Source organism: Colletotrichum truncatum (genome assembly GCF_014235925.2).
Source record: "Colletotrichum truncatum strain CMES1059 chromosome Unknown Contig_0001, whole genome shotgun sequence".
NCBI classification, from domain to species: domain Eukaryota; kingdom Fungi; phylum Ascomycota; class Sordariomycetes; order Glomerellales; family Glomerellaceae; genus Colletotrichum; species Colletotrichum truncatum.
In genome coordinates, this window is record NW_027222398.1 from 6499512 (window position 1) to 6516479 (window position 16968).

At 52.0% G+C, this 16968-nt stretch overlaps 2 protein-coding genes across 2 annotated transcripts; both read left to right on the forward strand.

Moving 5' to 3' along the window:
• Positions 1–3763: 3763 nt before the first annotated feature.
• On the forward strand, positions 3764–4073 carry CTRU02_201813 (uncharacterized protein; the record flags this gene model as incomplete). The annotated part of the gene is made up of 2 exons (XM_036729939.1): positions 3764–3961; positions 4020–4073. 2 exons carry the CDS (start codon positions 3764–3766, stop codon positions 4071–4073), a joined length of 252 nt encoding a protein of 83 aa, XP_036578473.1.
• Positions 4074–12989: 8916 nt separating this feature from the next.
• On the forward strand, positions 12990–14698 carry CTRU02_201814 (C2H2 transcription factor; the record flags this gene model as incomplete). Its single annotated transcript, XM_070203930.1, has 4 exons — positions 12990–13644; positions 13740–13876; positions 14079–14204; positions 14288–14698. The coding sequence occupies 4 exons, from the start codon at positions 12990–12992 to the stop codon at positions 14696–14698; spliced, it is 1329 nt and encodes a 442-aa protein (XP_070062512.1).
• Between the last annotated feature and the right edge of the window lie 2270 nt (positions 14699–16968).

The window sequence follows — 16968 nt, forward strand, 5'->3', positions numbered from 1 at the left end:
AGCACAGCAGATAGTAAACGTCTCCCAATCAAGGCTTGCCAGCTGGAAGAATTTGCACCGCTCCGATGTATGAGTCAAACATTCCAGCTCCGATCTCAGACACGCGCACACACTTTGGCTCTCTATTCATTCCTCATGTCCCCCCTTCCCCCCGCGCCTTTGCCCATCTTTGGGTATATCTGCTCGGGTGCATTTCAAGACATGTAAAAGACATGTTCAACAGGAAGAGACATCTAACAGAGAGACATTCAAGAAAGAAGGAAATGTCAAACTGCAACAAGGTCTCTAATGCCAGGAAAGGAAAAAAAAAAAAAGACAGCCGCGGGGTACGACATACATTGGTATGTTCAACGGCGCTGATCCGAAGTCCCGCGGTGAGCCACCCGGACCAGAGACTCTAGGAGATTTTGAGAAAGGTGAGATGCGAGGGGGGGAAACCACCTAACCCAGGGCGACGCAGGTGCAACTTTGTCCCTGCTCCTCGTTTCCTTCTCCTCACTTCCTCTTGCTCCAGAGTAGCCCCAACCTGGGGTGGGCGAGGAATGCTTGGTAACGATATCGGCTGCCAGACCAGTCGCAATTCCGATCTGCCCAACCCCAGCCATTCACGATATAGTGACGGGCTGGATTTCGCAATGCTCCCTTCTCCCTTGCCCACTCCCCTCCGGAACGAATCAAATAGAGCCGTCATAGGGGTCCAGCCTCTAGCGTGGCAAAACTGCCGCTGTGCTCCGTAGGGGGTGTGTCGTCCTGGTAGCTCCACGCTGGGACGTTCGATGTCGAGCTGGGCGGCGTCGAACAAGCATCACCCCTACTCCGCGTCCCCATATACTCACCCCAGAATGCCTGCGTACAGTGTACTGGCTACTTCCAGTTTCGCAGCGTAGTCCAGTTAAAAAGGAGCTTCTCTTTTCTGAACACCGTGCCGCCGTTGGTGCCTGTGAGGCCTGCGACATACACAAGCGTGGGTCATCTGATATGAACCTGATCCAGAGTTGTAGCCAATTGCCTTCAGCGGCGGGAACTCCGTGTCCCCCGTGCTCGAGTCCCGTACCACAACTTTCCAAGGGAAAACAACTATGCCACAGAGATAGCGTAGAGGGTTATAAAAAAAAAATTAAAAAATAAAGGTATACCCGCGATACGTATCGTTGAGTTGCCACGAGGGCGGGAACTCGGCGGGCTCGCAACGACAAAACGGCGCTACTTGCAGTCAGACTAACTCCACACTCGCACTTGAACCCCCCTCCCCGCGCATGCGCAACAAGAGAACTGTGCGACACTAAGAATAGTGGGAGGGAACCCAATCGTTGCGAACAGTCTCCATCAACCCTTTCGATATCTCCAGGAGTCTTGTCCTATTTACTTGCCTTACCTGTTGCATGTAACACAGACCTCCAGGAGACAAGGGGGAAAAAGAAAGACGGAAACGTTGTCAGGATAACGCCCTCGGCTATGTCAAAGCTTTACGCGCTCGGCCGGGGTTAAACTAGGAGAAAGAAAAGAGAATTGACAGAGAAGCCTGTCAATAAGCGGGACCATTCGCGATGACATCGTCAAAAAGGGTAGCGTGAGGGGATAATCGACTAGTTTCCTCGCATGTATCCAGCTAAAATCTTTCTGCAGCGCCTTGCGCGCATCAAGATTGTCGCTTTGTCAGTCCTCATCTGCATATGCGCTGCCCTTCAATCGCGATCTCTCTCTGATGACGGTGGGGAACTTTGGACGTGGGTGATGGAGATGAGTGATGGACGGAAATGTGATCGGAAGCGATGTGGACGTTGTCGGTTCCAAGATTTGACAAAGCAGGCTGCAGAGCGATCCTAACTAAGTTGTCAACTTTCTGACCATGTGGCAGTCGGTCACAGTTGACGATTCGAGACTATCAAGCAAGAAGTCCGTTTGGCGTTGCATACATGTTCCCTGGTACCGGCCCCGTGGTCGACGACCGTGTACGTTGGCGTTTAGAAGCTCCTCCGCCCACCTGTCTCCTCTTGGTCATATTTCCTCCTTGATCTGCTATGGTAGCCGTGGCGAAAGGGAAAAAAAAGCCGCTCCCCACTCCGGGCGGGTTTCGAGTTGGGGAGAACATGAGATGCGCTTCTGGAGGAGCTCACGACATGATCGACCGCCCATGTCGGTTGATCGTGCTTCCGTGACCTGTCAGATTTCGATTTTGTAAATGATGCATCCGTAGGCTTTTAGTGGCTCCCAATACTGGAAATCGAGTGGCTCGGGGGAATAGAGCTGGATTGGGAAGTACGGCCGCGATCAAAATGGAAGAGCTTGCGAAAAAAGCTGCATATGTTGGTAAGGATAGATCTCAGCCTTTTCGTCATATATCACATTTCTCCTGCACACAATGTGAGGAAAGAAGTGAAAAAAAAACAACGAGCAAAGTCAGTCATACTGGCACCCGGCCCGGCTCCACTGCAGCTTGTTACAGGCACCATCCATGTGGGCTGAAGCGTCAGAAGCGAGATCTGACGGGGGCCCGGCTCTCATTCTTTGCTCTAGGCGACCGGGATGCTGGGTACTGTGCTTTGATATTTCGGATTGGGCCCTGGTATTTGCAGCCTTTGGCCCCTGCCGCGCAGCTGGCCCAGCGATCCAGCTTGGTCTCCGTTGGGACAAGTGCGCAGATCATACTGCCTGCCGGGTGGGGTGCGACGTGCAAGAAGAGGCAGGTTAAGATATCCCATCGTCCTTTGTGCTTGGAGAATGAAACATTCCCATCTGTGCGACTGAATGAGGCTGGGCCACCATCCACAACCCAACAACCACAAGCATGTCGTCCATGACCCGCCCATCCCATGTCGTCAACTGAGCTGGGTGGATGCACTCGATACAGGGACATCCCTTCAAGGTTGGGCAATCGACAGCGGCTAATACATCGGACGAGACGTCCGGACCTCCCACTGCCTTTTCCTCCAAACCTTCCAGCGGGCCAGTCCCTGAAGTGGGACGGAGAGAACGGAAAGATCTCACATATCAGCTGCCTTAGTGGATGCTCAGACGCCGCTTGACTCTTAATCAAGGATACCCTCACCTCTGTATTCCACGCCCACCCTCAACAAAACCACATATCACTTCTCAATAACGGCTTCATGATAAATGAACCTGAGTCGGGCGTTCCGTCCATACGCGGATGACAGGCCAGGAGTTAGTGACGACGCCCCATGGATGGTGATTATGCATCGTGATTACACTTGTCGAATTCAATGTCGGGTGTAGTCCCTGGAAACCTCAAAAGTTATTGAACGAATTCATGGCACCTCTTCTTGGCACCATGCCATCTACTGATCAACAAATCGATCGGACCTGGTCATGTGGATGACCCGGCATGATTACCTCCCATTGGACGCGTGTGGCAAGCCTTCCGCTCTGAAGCCTCAAATCAGATCTGCGGTGCCACGATCTGATCAGGAACAGAAGAAAGGAGCATGGGTGGGTTGCCGCAGCTCTGGGACTCGCAAGCTCCGAACACCTGACCAGCGTATGAATGCAAGTGCTGTTAGTATAGGCGCCACAGAACTGTGAGCATTTGGCGAGGCTAAGCCGCTTGCCCATCCTCATCGTTCTGAGCTTCATTTCAAGCCACTTGAGTCGTGGCTCCCGTGATCTGCTCTCAGCCCCTCCCTGCCCACTAGGACTGCTACCATCGATCTGCGGAGAGGTTGGAAGAAGAAATGTTCACATCGTCCGCGAATGGCCGAGCGCCCAACTTAAGCCCTAATCTGCCCCTTGCAGTCGTGGCTAAGTAATGATCGAGTCTCGGTACGTGCGGAAACACAAATCAGGTCAGCCCAGTGTGCCCACAAAGGACCGTCTCAAGTCCCTAGACCCTGAGTATCCCCCGGGCTCTTTGCTTCACTCGGTCATGTCTTCCCCCGCTCACCAGCAATGCTGTCACCAGCTTGGGTTACCTGCCAAGCAGACTCTTTTCGCGGTTCTGACAACGGTATGTGAACGAGGAGTCAAAAAAACGGAGGATGCCGGCTCCCCCAACGGCCGAGTAGGTCAGCCGGGGAGGCAATGCCGATATTGTCATGTTTCAAAGTGGCCAGAAATAGACGGGTTCCACGGGTTGAGGTTCTGTTAGGCAGGGCCTGATGAGGTGATTTGCGCATCTCGATCGGCCGACCAAGCCAGTTCTCTCATTATCAGATCTGCTCCAGTATCGTACTGTAGGAGCTCTCGAAAAGCACTGCCTGTCGTTGATTGTTTCCGGAGTGGATTCGAAGCCGTCAGGAGAACAGCTCGGCGAGTGATAAGTGACAAAAGAACCCAGGTTGGAAACTACTTTACGAAAATAAGGGGCTCCTCGTTATTGGGGAGGAGCTGTGCAGGCGTCGAATTGCAATGGGGAGGGCTTGGTCTAGACCAGTCATGACGCACCTCTTTGCCGTTTACTGAACTTGCCTGGTCATGCTCACTCACTCACTCGCAGCGAGGAGGACCACGTTGCTTGCGAAAGCCGAAGGAACCATGTCCTGGTTAGCGGGTCAACCACCCTGCTTCCCCGGTGCCTAGCAAGCCCATTCTGTCACCCATGCCACACGACCTCGCTTTTCCCAGCCAAGTTAGGTAGGCACTTTGGGATGGAAAGGCCAAAAAAGTTGAGATGTGATGACGATGATTAGAAAATTTGCAATCACCCACAAAGCCGCAGCAGCATCCACCGTGATCCAGAATAGGAGACAGCGCGGTTGCCGATGAGAATTTGGTCGGTTGTCGAGGACGATCGGGAAGTGGAGGAGTGCCAAAGTAAGTTCATTATTCATTCATCTCTGTGGAAGCAAGCTGCCGCGCGGCAACGGAGGAAGAAGGTGTCCCCCATTCTGCTTCCTTCAGCGAAGTTCAACTTGAACTGCCTAGGGACTAGCCCCGTAAGGATAGCTCGACTTCAAGTTGGCTGGTGTAATTACGCACTTGAGGAAATTGCGGTTGATAAGTCGCGGCTCAGGGTTTGACGGCCGTAACCAAACTGCTGTAAGGCTGAATAGGGAGCACCGTTCAGTAGCGGTTAGCCGATGTCCGGTTGTTTTACCTGGACTGGTCCAAAATTTCCTTCGTTCAGTGGCCCCAGAATTACCCGTTAGACAAATTATGAAAACACCGCTGGCCCCGAAGGAGCCCCGCGAAAAGGGCCATTGGAATGAGTCCAGGCCATGGTGGTGGAGTGTAGGAGGGTCCGCCTTTGATATAATAGAATTATTTTGGAGAAAATGAGTGATTGCGGTCATGACCGCGAGTACGAGCTCCAGATTCGGGCGCCTAGGCGACTTACGCACGTAGGATTCTGCAGTGTTGCGCAGTAGAACATACCCTGTCAACTTGTCCCATGCTGTCGCGGCAGCGCAACAGACATAGCTACAGCCGTGAAAGGTTTTCATCAGGTGGGAGATGACAGGATTGATTGCAGGCCCTGGCGCCGTATGAAAAGTCTGTTCAATAAGCTTTCCGATGCATGGAATTGTTCCATTCGGCAAAAAACGGCTAAGCGTATGGTTCGTGGCTCTTTTTTCGCTCTGGCATGGTTTGCGGGACGGCTCGTTGGAGCGACGCTATTCTAAACCACCAGCTTTTTGTTTTTTGACTGAGAGTGATGCAAATCAAAAGTTTAATTCCATAAAAGATGCTTACCTCCGTTTACTTTGACGACAGTTATGGGGGGAGGTTCTTCTTCTATTTTGTCTCCCTCTCTCTCTCTCTTCCCCACCAGTACAAGCGCTAACCGTGTTGTGCGCAGACGTTGCCTTGCGCTCACTTTTCAGAGGAGAAATTGTGCGGCGGTGTTGAGCCCAGGTACTGCCCAAAACCAGTCTGGTGGGTTGAGAGGGGAAAGGGGGTTTGGTTCTTGTGGATTTGGGCCAAACTTGCATATTGCTGATGATTGGCGCATCAGAACGTATTCATTGGGAATACCGACCTTCATTTACCAGCTCCTCCGGTCCCTGATTGCCTTGTCGGTCACTAATGAAGTAGAACAACGACGGTACCCTCCACCATGAATGTCTTCAGTTTAGTAGGTGAAGCATCTCCAAGTTAGCTCGATGAGGTAGTGGCCGATATGCGTCTTTTGGCGACAACGTCATAGTATTGATTGCCAAGCTATATCCATATATGTGCACCGTATGGAAAACTGATATTGCTTGTTGGAAGCATGTCTCGGTCATTCGGGACGCTAGCTTGGTTTGAGAAAACAGTTGGTCAGTCCAGCTTACGGCTCTCACCGGAGGATCCGCGAGTTTTCAGAACAGGCCGTTCCGTTCCCTAGTTGGACTTTTACCAAGACACTATCTGTAGACTGTTGTGCTTGTCTGTGTGCTTGTCTGTGTGCCAGACCGGGCCGGTGGGTGTTAATGTACTACGTACCACCACTTTGTGCGGATTATCGTTCCCGTCTTTAGTCACATTTTTATTCCCGCTTCCCGTCGCTTACACAACCATCAGGAACTAGGCAATGACAGGCGTGGATGTAGACGAGCCTGCCCGGGATGGTGGAGGAGGTGCTGAGGCGGTCTCTTGGATGCGCTCGAATTAAAGCTGTCCAGAGGCCAGACCCTAATCTTTTTCGTGGGCTTTTTCAGCATCACTCCCGCCCCTTATTGCGTGTCATACAGTCTCCATCCCTTTCGGAGGCTGTGTCTGATTACTCCGGCCGGCAACGAATGAACATCCAATAACACAGACGAAGTCAACCCGGGGGATCGCCCTTCAACCGCAGTTCTGGGACGTGTGCACGGATCACGGGAGCCCATGCCTGCAGCCTGACTAAACCAGTTTTGGTTGGCATGCTTTCCGGGCCACTTCAGCTCATCGTGATGCTAGCTAGCTTGCACTGTTGACGCGCCTGCCGTGACCTGGTTCGGCCGGTGCCCCTTTCCCGACAGCATGGATCACGATGCGTTCTTCCAGGGTCTCGCAGCTACCGCGTTAGAATGTTGCTTTGCGGACAATAGCTATTAGCGTCCACAGCGTGAACCCTACAAAAGCGATGAGTATCTTGTCACCGGTCCACTGGTCGTAAATCCATGCCTCTAGTGCAGGTTTGACCCTAAATAGCTGTCATCAAATTGAAAGGCTCTACCATCTTGACGCCCGACGCTTCATGGACAGCCTGGGTCAGGCTCCTTCGTCAGTTTCTCCGCAGGACCACCAGGGAATGTTTTGCAGTCTGTTGCCTCCCTGTTTCAGTGTTCGCAGAGGAGGATGGGTGCATGGGTTCCCTGTGCACTGCACTGCAGTTTAGTAATCTGCCTGCTTCTATAAAAGTTTCTCTGATAGCGGTTCGTCATTTTCCGGAGAAACATCCGGTATGTTCGTGCTGGACAATCTGATTCTTTTTAATCGACAAATCGTTTTCAGAGAACCAGTGAATATTGACATTGGCGGTCTTTTTCAATTTTTGACTGTCGAGTCACTGATGTGTTGGGAAGGGGGCGGCATTACCGACCATTATAGGCTGCATATGCGTTTTACAGCATGATGACATGGGTAGTAGTTTTCTGAATTGCGCCCCAATGACCCTGATTTACCCTCTGCCACCACTCGGGGTGAGCAATGACCGTGGCGTCAGCCTGTTTATGGTTGTCAAGCAATTATCCCACTGCGCCCAGAGACAATTGAACACTTTCCTCACATTGACAAGAGGATGCAGAGGATTCGATTCGCAGGCGTTTCGTGATACGCAAGCATCTGGATGGACCAGATCTTTCCGTGCGGCGGTAGTGTGGCGGTCGATAATACAGTAGCGTACGGGCGTAGTCTCCTAAGAACACGGCCTAGTTACGGTTGAAGACTAGGCACAGAGGTTGAAGTGTAGTGGCATAGTGGGCGGGTGGATGGGTGTGTGTGTGTGTGTGTGTGTGTGTGTGTGTGTGTGTGTGTGCCTGTGCCTGTGCCAAGGCCGCGGAAGTGTTCCCAAAGTCGATTGGACTACGTCAAATGTGATTTATGATGAGAGAATATATGAGTGATGACACGGGTTCCGCCAGGTTTAAGCCAAAGAACAAGAATGATGAGTCCGGAGAGCTATCAGTGGAAGACAATGGAGCGCATTGGTTTTACTCCTGAACAAGACCACCTAATGTGGGAAAGCCGAGGAGGTACCGTCTATCTGGACGTTGGAGATAATCCGAGTTTCTGAGGCGGCAGGGTTCAAGTGAGGTGCATGCGCACGAGTTTGTGTAGCCATTCCACCGAGCTGTTGGGTATGGTTTTAATTTGAAAGCAAGCCGAGGGATGCGGCTCTTGAACTTGAGAAGTTTAAATGAAGCCGAGTCGACGGTGAAGCAGATATGGACAAGCGAGTGTGCTCTTGGGAATACCATGTCTTTGCTTTGCTTCCTTTTGCTGCGGTGGCAGCAATGAGTGTGGAGCCGCTCCTATAAAGATAGTTAAAGCTCGCTAAGTGGCTGGCCATCGCAACAGACTAGTGTCATCAGAATGGCCGATTCCAATGCTAATGCCTCTGCATGTGTTGTATAATCCGGGATGCTAGAATTGTTGTGCAACCCCACTGTGTAATCATCTCCTGCATCGAGTTAGGGTGGCCAGGACCAAGACCTAACCTCGCCCCAACGAAATCAAGCTTGAACTTGATCTGCTTGTCGTGAATGACAAAAGAACATCAAAATGTGATTGCTGGGGAGCCTCAGCTCACCACCTGCTTGTAACTCTCAAAGAGGTGATTGCTTACATCATAAGCCAGTAGTAGAACTCGGTAACAAGCCATGGCTCCTGTAGTTCCATGCCAGCCCAGCAGGGTCGGCCAGTGGGATGTCTGATTTCGCAGCGGAAGGCTGACCGTCCCGCACTGGGTCCCATACCGGGTGAACCAGACCCCCTGCGTGCACTTCAAACCGTTCCGTCTATGCTGTAGGTTTGAATAACAGCCACATACCTTACTTGAAGGAAGGCACTAGCAGTTATACACTGCCACTGTTTGAAACATGGGCGAATTGCGCACTTCGGATTATCACCGAGGCCAAGGAGAAATGGGGTGAGGCTGATTAGGAAGAGGATTTCGCCTGTAGTTACCTATACAGACGATAATTAGTGGGCCGACAATTTAAGCAACCATAGATACTGAAATCAGAAAATTTTTTGTCGAGCAACACGATGTGTAGCATTAGATTGCAGTGGTCTTGTGCTGCAGCTGTCGGTTGGATTGGACCGCATGTTATTTTTTTACGGGTTGTAGAAGAAGGCTGGTCCTATGTCGCAACTTAGGGCCACTGGTTGGGCAGTCCAAGGTACCAATCATGTGGAGCTAAGTCAGTGCCATTCATCTGAGATCCATGATCGAAGAGCGACCCAAGCAGATCGCAGGGCCTGGTGGATGAAGGGGGGGACGGGGACCACCGGCAGCGGCACACCCCTGAGTTCCGGTTATGATGGCGGAGTGCGAAGAGTCTGTACTGCACTCTGCCTTCCTTTCTCCCCTGCCTTTGCAGTTCGGAGGTTTTGATGCAGGAGGATAATCTTTATAGGGTGCCATCATTCGACTGGCTGCCGTTCTTACCCGCCGTGGAGACCGTCTAGCTTGAGGTGATTTCGGTCCTAGACGGCCAGCACCGTAACGGCAAAATATCCATTGATCTGCTCGCCCAGGGAACGAGTTTGATCTTCGAATGTTCGTTGGTACTGGTAAAGGGCAAATGCAGCCAGACCTTACATCTGAAGGCCAAATCTGGGGCGGACACACTAGAGGGATTGAGAAGGCAGTAGGGTTGAAAAGCCGCCACTGTAGCTTTTCTCCGAACTGGAGTTCGGGGAGTTGCGGACGGCTGAAAGGATCCCCAGGCAGTTCGCCAGCTTCCTTGCGATGCCAAGTGAGAGGGTGGCATGGTGACAGCTCGGTTGGCGAGGCCTTGAAAACGGACAGGAAAAAGGGTATTGTTGCGAGCTGTCAAACACTCATTTGCTGACAGGGTACGTGCGAGGGGTGAAGGCGACGGTGACAGACGAGCAGGGTTGCGACGGTGGGGAAACGTCACGTAGCCTCGTGGTGACGGGAGTTGCGAAATGAGGCGGGAGGAAGGAGGCGTGATACGAGGCGCTTAACAGTCTGGTCCAGCATATACCCCATGCCCGGGCAACTCAAGGGCATCTGTTGGGGAACATGGAGGTATCCGTAACGATCGTCAGCTAACATGCGGCTTTAAGTCAGGACCAAACTGAGGGTTTCTGTTTCGAGGCTATGCAGGCACAAGAGATAATTGACGTAATCTCAAGCAGAAGAGCTCATGGCAGCGATCTCCTCCGTATTGTCCCTGGCCGCTGGCAGGCACCGAGAGGAGGAAAAGTTCGCCCCGGAGCTAGTTAGCAAACACATTAAAAGCGTTTGTGGTATTGGCAGGCAAACAAATGCCTTTGATTGGGGAACGCGCCCAACGTTCTGTAGTGATACAGTTGGCTTTGGGACCAAAGTAGGTGCTGACGGTTTGGAATCCATCCCATGGAATCCATCCCATGAAGGAAGGGGGGGGCTGTCCAAGCATGGCCAACCAACAGGCAGACGGATGAAGGACCACAGAAGTTGCAGTAGAGACGAGATGTGTGGTGTAGCAGCAACTGGTGGTCAAGGTTGCGGATTCCCGGTTGTGGCTTCGAGTGAGGGTGTGTGGATAGTAGAATAATGTAAGGACGGTCAGGATAGGTGAAGTAGGGGACCTTGGAGCAGAAGAGGAAGGGGGAGGGGGTGGCCGATTGCACCCGCGCGAGAGCCAATGCCAAATCGACCGCAGTGATTACATGGTATGTAAGTAGTGTAAAAGGCAGGCCAGTACGTACCGGCAAAAAAATTAAGTACGTACCCGAAGATGTCGCCATTCCCCACTCTTGCAGCTGCACGGGTCTTGGTGTCCGCTGCCGCTATATGCAGTATAATTCGGTACGTACCACAATCGAAGGCTGCTTCATTGCTTCATTGCACCCCATCGCCATTAACATCACTACCCCCCCTCTTCCTTTCCCTAATGCCAATGGGATTCACACCTCCTCCCTGGCGTGAGTCCCGCTCGCGCCTGCACCAAAAAAATAGAGAACCCAGGAGGCAGGGAGCCCTGGTCGACATCCGGGCTCTTTTTCCAGTCTCCCATGTCTGACATTGCTAGACATTCTCTGTACTACGTTCACAAGAGCCATCCCGGAACCCTATGCTCATGCCTCCGGCTTCTCACTTGCTCTGCCCTGTCTTGCTACCCCCTCTGGAGTATCTCGCTTCCTTACTGTCCAGCACATTCGTTGCTTTCCCTGCTTTGTGCTTCTCTTGAAAAGCCTTCTGCTGGATTGTTGTTGGCATCATTGCCGTCGTCACCATCAGCGATCGCCCTCACCCTCAGCTTCCGCCCTACATACGATGACAGACATGCCCTGTCAACCACCCTCTTTCTCCCCGCCTCAGCTCGAGCAACTGCTTCCACAATGCCCAACGGTCATGTCACTCAGCGAAAGACCTTGACTTTCTATCAGACTAGCCACGAACCTGGATGACCGCTCTCATGACCAGGTAGTCCTGGCTACTGCGTGGCGCGCCTTTCTCCAATGTCCAAATCCTACTGGTATTGCGTGTCTCTATCTGTATCTCTATCTCTTCTCATATTGTCTCGACGCCTTGAAAAGTTCCTCTGCTACCCTCCCCTGCCTCACCTTGCCGTCCGGCTGCAACATGAAAGCTCCCGGCGATCCTAGTCTGCGACCAAAAGCAATTCGTGGCACCCTTTTGGGCGAGATCTGGGTTTTCACTGAAGTGGGATGTCACCGTGCTGCAGGTCGAAGAAAGAATAAGCAACGAGGATTCGAGGCCACAGCAACCAAACCTGGCTCCTTGACCTCTTGGAGATGCACAGGGGCTCTGTTTATTTGAAAACTTCTGGACATGCGTGTTTCAAACTCTCGCCATCCAACTACTATTCCTCATACCCCGTCCGGTAGTGATGAGTATCTCTGCCATCATATCTCTGCTGCCGCTGCTCACAAGCACCGTTCGAGGTACATGCGAGGAGACAAGTAACCCAAGTGCCCGGCTTCTTTCCAGTATGGGTACAGCCCATATTAACAGAATGTCTCATTCCTTTACTCGAGATTCCGAGGTGGTCCAGACTGATATCTTGCTCTGTCTGGCCTCCCCCCGCTCAGGCCTGGCGAGCCCGAGGTCCGTCCTTCTACTTGGCCTAAGCCAATGGGTGATTACTCGTCCTTCAGCTTTCTTGGGGACGCCTATCGCCGTTCGCCGCCGCCTCCACCGTATATGAGAAGAGAGCAGACTAGCAGTCTCTGAGAGAGACATACCTACCTCTCACTTTTTAGTTGCAGGGCATGGGTATGACGCCTCCTTCCACTCCCACCCCCAGGCCCCAAATTTACCCCCCCCCGTCACTCTCAACCACCCTTGTCGGTCAGGTCTTGTACTCGTCTGTGTTGACAATGCCCTGGTCCACTCACTCACTACCCCGGCTTTCGTGGATGCCCTCCGTCTCGTTCGTCTTGGTGGGGGTCGATTTCCACAAACCTCCATGTTCTCGCCGTCAACTGTTCTTTTTCTCAAGGCAACCCACTCTTTGGGTCCTGCTGGTCTCGCTTTGAATGCATGTATATTTAGTGCTAAGATCTCCGGAACCCAATTCAGTCGATTAGCTTCTAGGATTATCATTCGACCCTGGCAGCACATCAGCCATCCCCTCCCAAGAGTTGACTATACATTCTTCTGTCTCCCCGGGCCTACATCTACATCCATCTTTTCTTTCTCCAGCCCACGAGATTATAAACTTGGACATCCCGAGTCATCATTCCTCTGCTCCATTCGCTCCTTCCTTTTGATATACACTTCAGACTCACCCTCCTTTGAGTGCCTTCCCTCTCTCTCTTGATCCAAATCAAGATCATCTAGAGAAACTCGCCATCATCTCAACTTACATCCGCTTCCACCTACTCACGCCACTCCAACTTCACCACCACCAGCGCTACTTGGCCTATTCCCAATGGCCCTGACGGAACAATCAGCCGCACCTCAGGGTTGGGGTCGTTGGCAACAACAACACGCCGCAAGCGATTATACCATGATGGACAACTCAAACTTCGTGTCTTATGACGCGAGAGCTGCAACGTCGGCCCCTATGAACGGAGCCATCATGGCTCCCCAGTACATGGTTGGAAACCACTACGGCGTCGCATCTATGCCGACCATGGGGCACCCGTGCCCGACCCAGAACCATTTCGCCTACACCCAATACGATTCGTCTCCAGCCAACATGAACATGCCCTTCAGACTACCAGCACAACAGGAGCGCCAGATGATGCCTGTTGTGGCGCCAGAACACGAGGTACCTCGCGCGAGTTCCTACCCTCAGGAAAGCCCCTCTGTTCAAAACGACCGTCATCGTAGCCCTTCAACCCGGAGCGAGACGAAGCTTAGCGCTCCAAAGACTCCCCACCCACTCAACACCAAGGACATTAAGTTCAACAAGCCTACCAGTGCCGAGCCTGTCAACTTCACCACCGCCATTGATACCCTGATGAAGGCCATCCAGAAGAGGCACGATTCAGAAGATATCGTCAAGGGTGTACCCGAGATTGAGAAGGTGGTGAAGCCCGAACCCAAGTCGCCCCAACCCCGGGCTCAAACCCAGACCCAAGGTCAGAGCCAGGCACAAAGCCAGCCACAGAGTCAGCCACAGGTAGGTACCTGAAAACTCATCACAAACGTGCCATCTCAGCTAACTTTGATCAGGGTGAGACTACCACAGAGCCAGCAGATGCACCAAAACCGAAGAAATACATTTGCGACGTCGACGGGTGTGGCAAGAGCTTCTACCAGAGCACTCACCTGGACACGCACAAGCGTGCCCATACCGGAGAGAAGCCATACGTGAGTAATTGTCTATCGAACACCGAAGAGGCAATTCTAACCTGCAGTAGGCATGCAACTGGCCGCGTTGCGGACGCACTTTCTCACAGCCAGGCAACCTCAAGGTAAGCGAACGCCCGAAGTTGAAGGCATACATGAACTGACATTCAGCAAGACGCACATGCGCCGCCATACCGGTGAAAAGCCCTTCCGATGCGAGCAGTGCAGCAAAGTGTTCGCTCAGCGTGGCAACCTCCAAACACACATGGCTACCCACACCAACGCCAAGCCATTCGTTTGCAAACTAGATCAGTGCAACAAGATGTTCACTCAAAGAGGCAACTTAAAGGTATGTGGCTAACATGACCCCGTCTCGCGATGTTTTACCTAATTAACACTGATCAGAACCACCAAAACAAATACCATGAGAAGACCTTGATGGAGCTCACTGATTGGATTGTATCGCTGTCTGATATCGACGGTCTTTCCGATGAGGATCGCGAGATGTATTGGTACTTTGCCAATCTCTACAAGAACAGCAACAAGGGTATCAAGGGCCGTGGTAAGGATCGCAGGGTCAGCAACGCCAGCCGCGTCTCCAAGTCAAGGACCGCTCCCTCATCATACCCTGTCAAGCGAGTTCCCGGCCCGACGAGCCTCGCAGCCTACAGCTCTAAGCGCTTGCCTCCTCCGGAGCAGTACATGCACCACCATCAGCATGGCTATGATGTCTATGACACAGACATGGATCAGTCTTCAAGCGCGAGCAGCCCCAGATACGACGGGTTGCCCGGAGCGTACCGCGACCGTATCTACGCTCAACCAGCCCATGCCATGTACTAAGCGTCGCACACGGGTAGTCCACATTAGTTGCGACAAATATCAACGGCCTCTCAAACGAATGGAACGAAAACGATTCAAGAAGGGGGACACTATGGGAACGGTACGGAATCGAGTAAACAAAACGAATGAATCAACCCTATACAGGAACACAATTCGGGAAACAAAGAAAGGATTATAGGCGCGTCATGATACGAAAGTGTCCTTGCCAAACGGGACGGCGAGAAAAAGGAGCGTAATTTCATTAACGTTAATTTTTGCTTTTTTGGATTTTTTTTTTGGGAGGTTGTCTGAAAATTCATTTTCTATACTCTTTTTTTTTTCCCCAGTCCTGGTTTTCACTCGCTCATTTCGAGTGGTTTTATATTCTATTCCCTTGGATCTTCCATTTTCGCGGTCAAGGTTGTATTCTCATCGTTGGAGAGTGTAAGAAGGTGCAGAAATTAGTTGTTGAGCAGTTTCATTTTTCAAGGGGTTCTTTTCTTTCTTCAAACTCGCAATCTTCGTTTCTTTTTTTACAGGATAAAAAAACCATTGTTTTCTCTTTTTTTTCTTTTCAGACGCAACTTGTCTGCTGGGTTGGTTTACATTTGGGCTCACGATGGTGAAGCTTGCATCATGGAAGTTATTAGACAACCGTGGGATGGGACGCGATTCGATGGGAACGGTGTATCGGGGCATCCGCATCTGAGTTACTAGACTCTACAGAGATACCCAGAGAAAAAAGAACGGGCAGTACGCGGGTACTATTTTGAAACAGGATTGGGCAGCGTGGCAACACGAGAGGACTCAAGGAGTTGGACAAGCGTTGAATTTTTTTACTTTGGCTTTTTTTATGGGACTTGAGCATCTGGGCCGATAGGAAGGATCCCGAAGATCATGCACCCCTTGCGTCCGGTGGACGTCTGCAATGTACGTACGAGAAATAAGGATCACTGCTACCTATCACATAAAGACATACATGATTACTATTACAAGGCTTTGCTCGAAATGGACTCGGCTAGGAGCGTGAAGATCACTCGAGTACTTGGGCTGCAATGCGGGCCTTTCTTTGGAAGTATTGTCTCGCCCAAATGTGCCATGTATGCCTGTAGGTGGTTGGTTCCCCGAGTAGCTGAAGGTTAAGAGGTAGCCAAAAGGGAAAGCCAACCAGAGGACAGTAGGCGAGTCTTGTGAGTGGCAGTGTAGTAGTTGTCGACTTATCGTCGTCGTCGTCGCCGCCGCCGTCGTGGTGTCTGGCTTGGCTCGAATGTTGTCGAAAGCTGAGCCTTACCGAATCAAAGCCGAAAGGTGTTGCGCCAGCCTGGACCCTGATGTGTGTGTGTGTGGCAAAGAAGCGGTCTGTATCTGCACGATGCATTCTCTCTCTCTATCGACCTCTCTTTAGGCGGGAGCCAAAAAAGAGATGCTTCCCCCACCCCTTCAAAGACGCTCAAGTTGCATAATGATGGCATCGATGCTGCGTGGCTGATCACAGCCGCGCTTACAACTGGCCCTGGATTTCCTGCTCCTGCGGCTGGTCCCGGATGTTCCTAGCGCCGGTGATGGTGTTGAGTGCAAGCCGGGGGCGGGGGGGGGGGGGGGGGGAGAGTGTGTTGTGAGGTAGTAAGTAGTAGTAGATTGTCAAGGGGGGGTGGATATTGGAGAGGCCGGGGGAGGGAGGATGAGGGGAGGGAGAGGGGCGTGAGGGGATGATGAATTGTGTACTGCGCATCCTGCAATGGAAGGTCAGCCTGTTTGTATTCGGGGCTGGGTGCGTACCCCCACATACCAGGTAGACCTCTATCCCATTCTTCTTCTTTTTTTTTTCTTTTTTTTTTTGCACCCCTTCCAACCACCGCGGGGAATATTTCAAAATGCGTCATCTAGGCATGCCCGAACGGGGAGAGCGAGCGATAAAATTGCGATGTTACTGCAGCTGGTAAATGTCCCCCCCCCCTTGGTGCATCGCCGAGAGGATAATCCCCGCGTCCCACGCACGTATGTAATTCAACAACTGCCGCGCCTTTGGCCCAGTCCCCTGTTACGTACGAAAGCGCACTCATCTCGGAGTATGAACCCTGCCAGGGGATTATAGCATTGCAACGCCAACTCGCATGAACGAAAGGAAGGGCACCGGGGAAGGGGACCAGTACACGCGGAATTACTCATGGGAAAGACTAGCACTTGTTGAAATGTCCTATTTACGGACTCCCACTGTCTCACTGGGCGGTCGCTGCCACAATTATTGATCATGGGTACTGGGTACCCAGCAACCCGGTCTACCTGCGTTT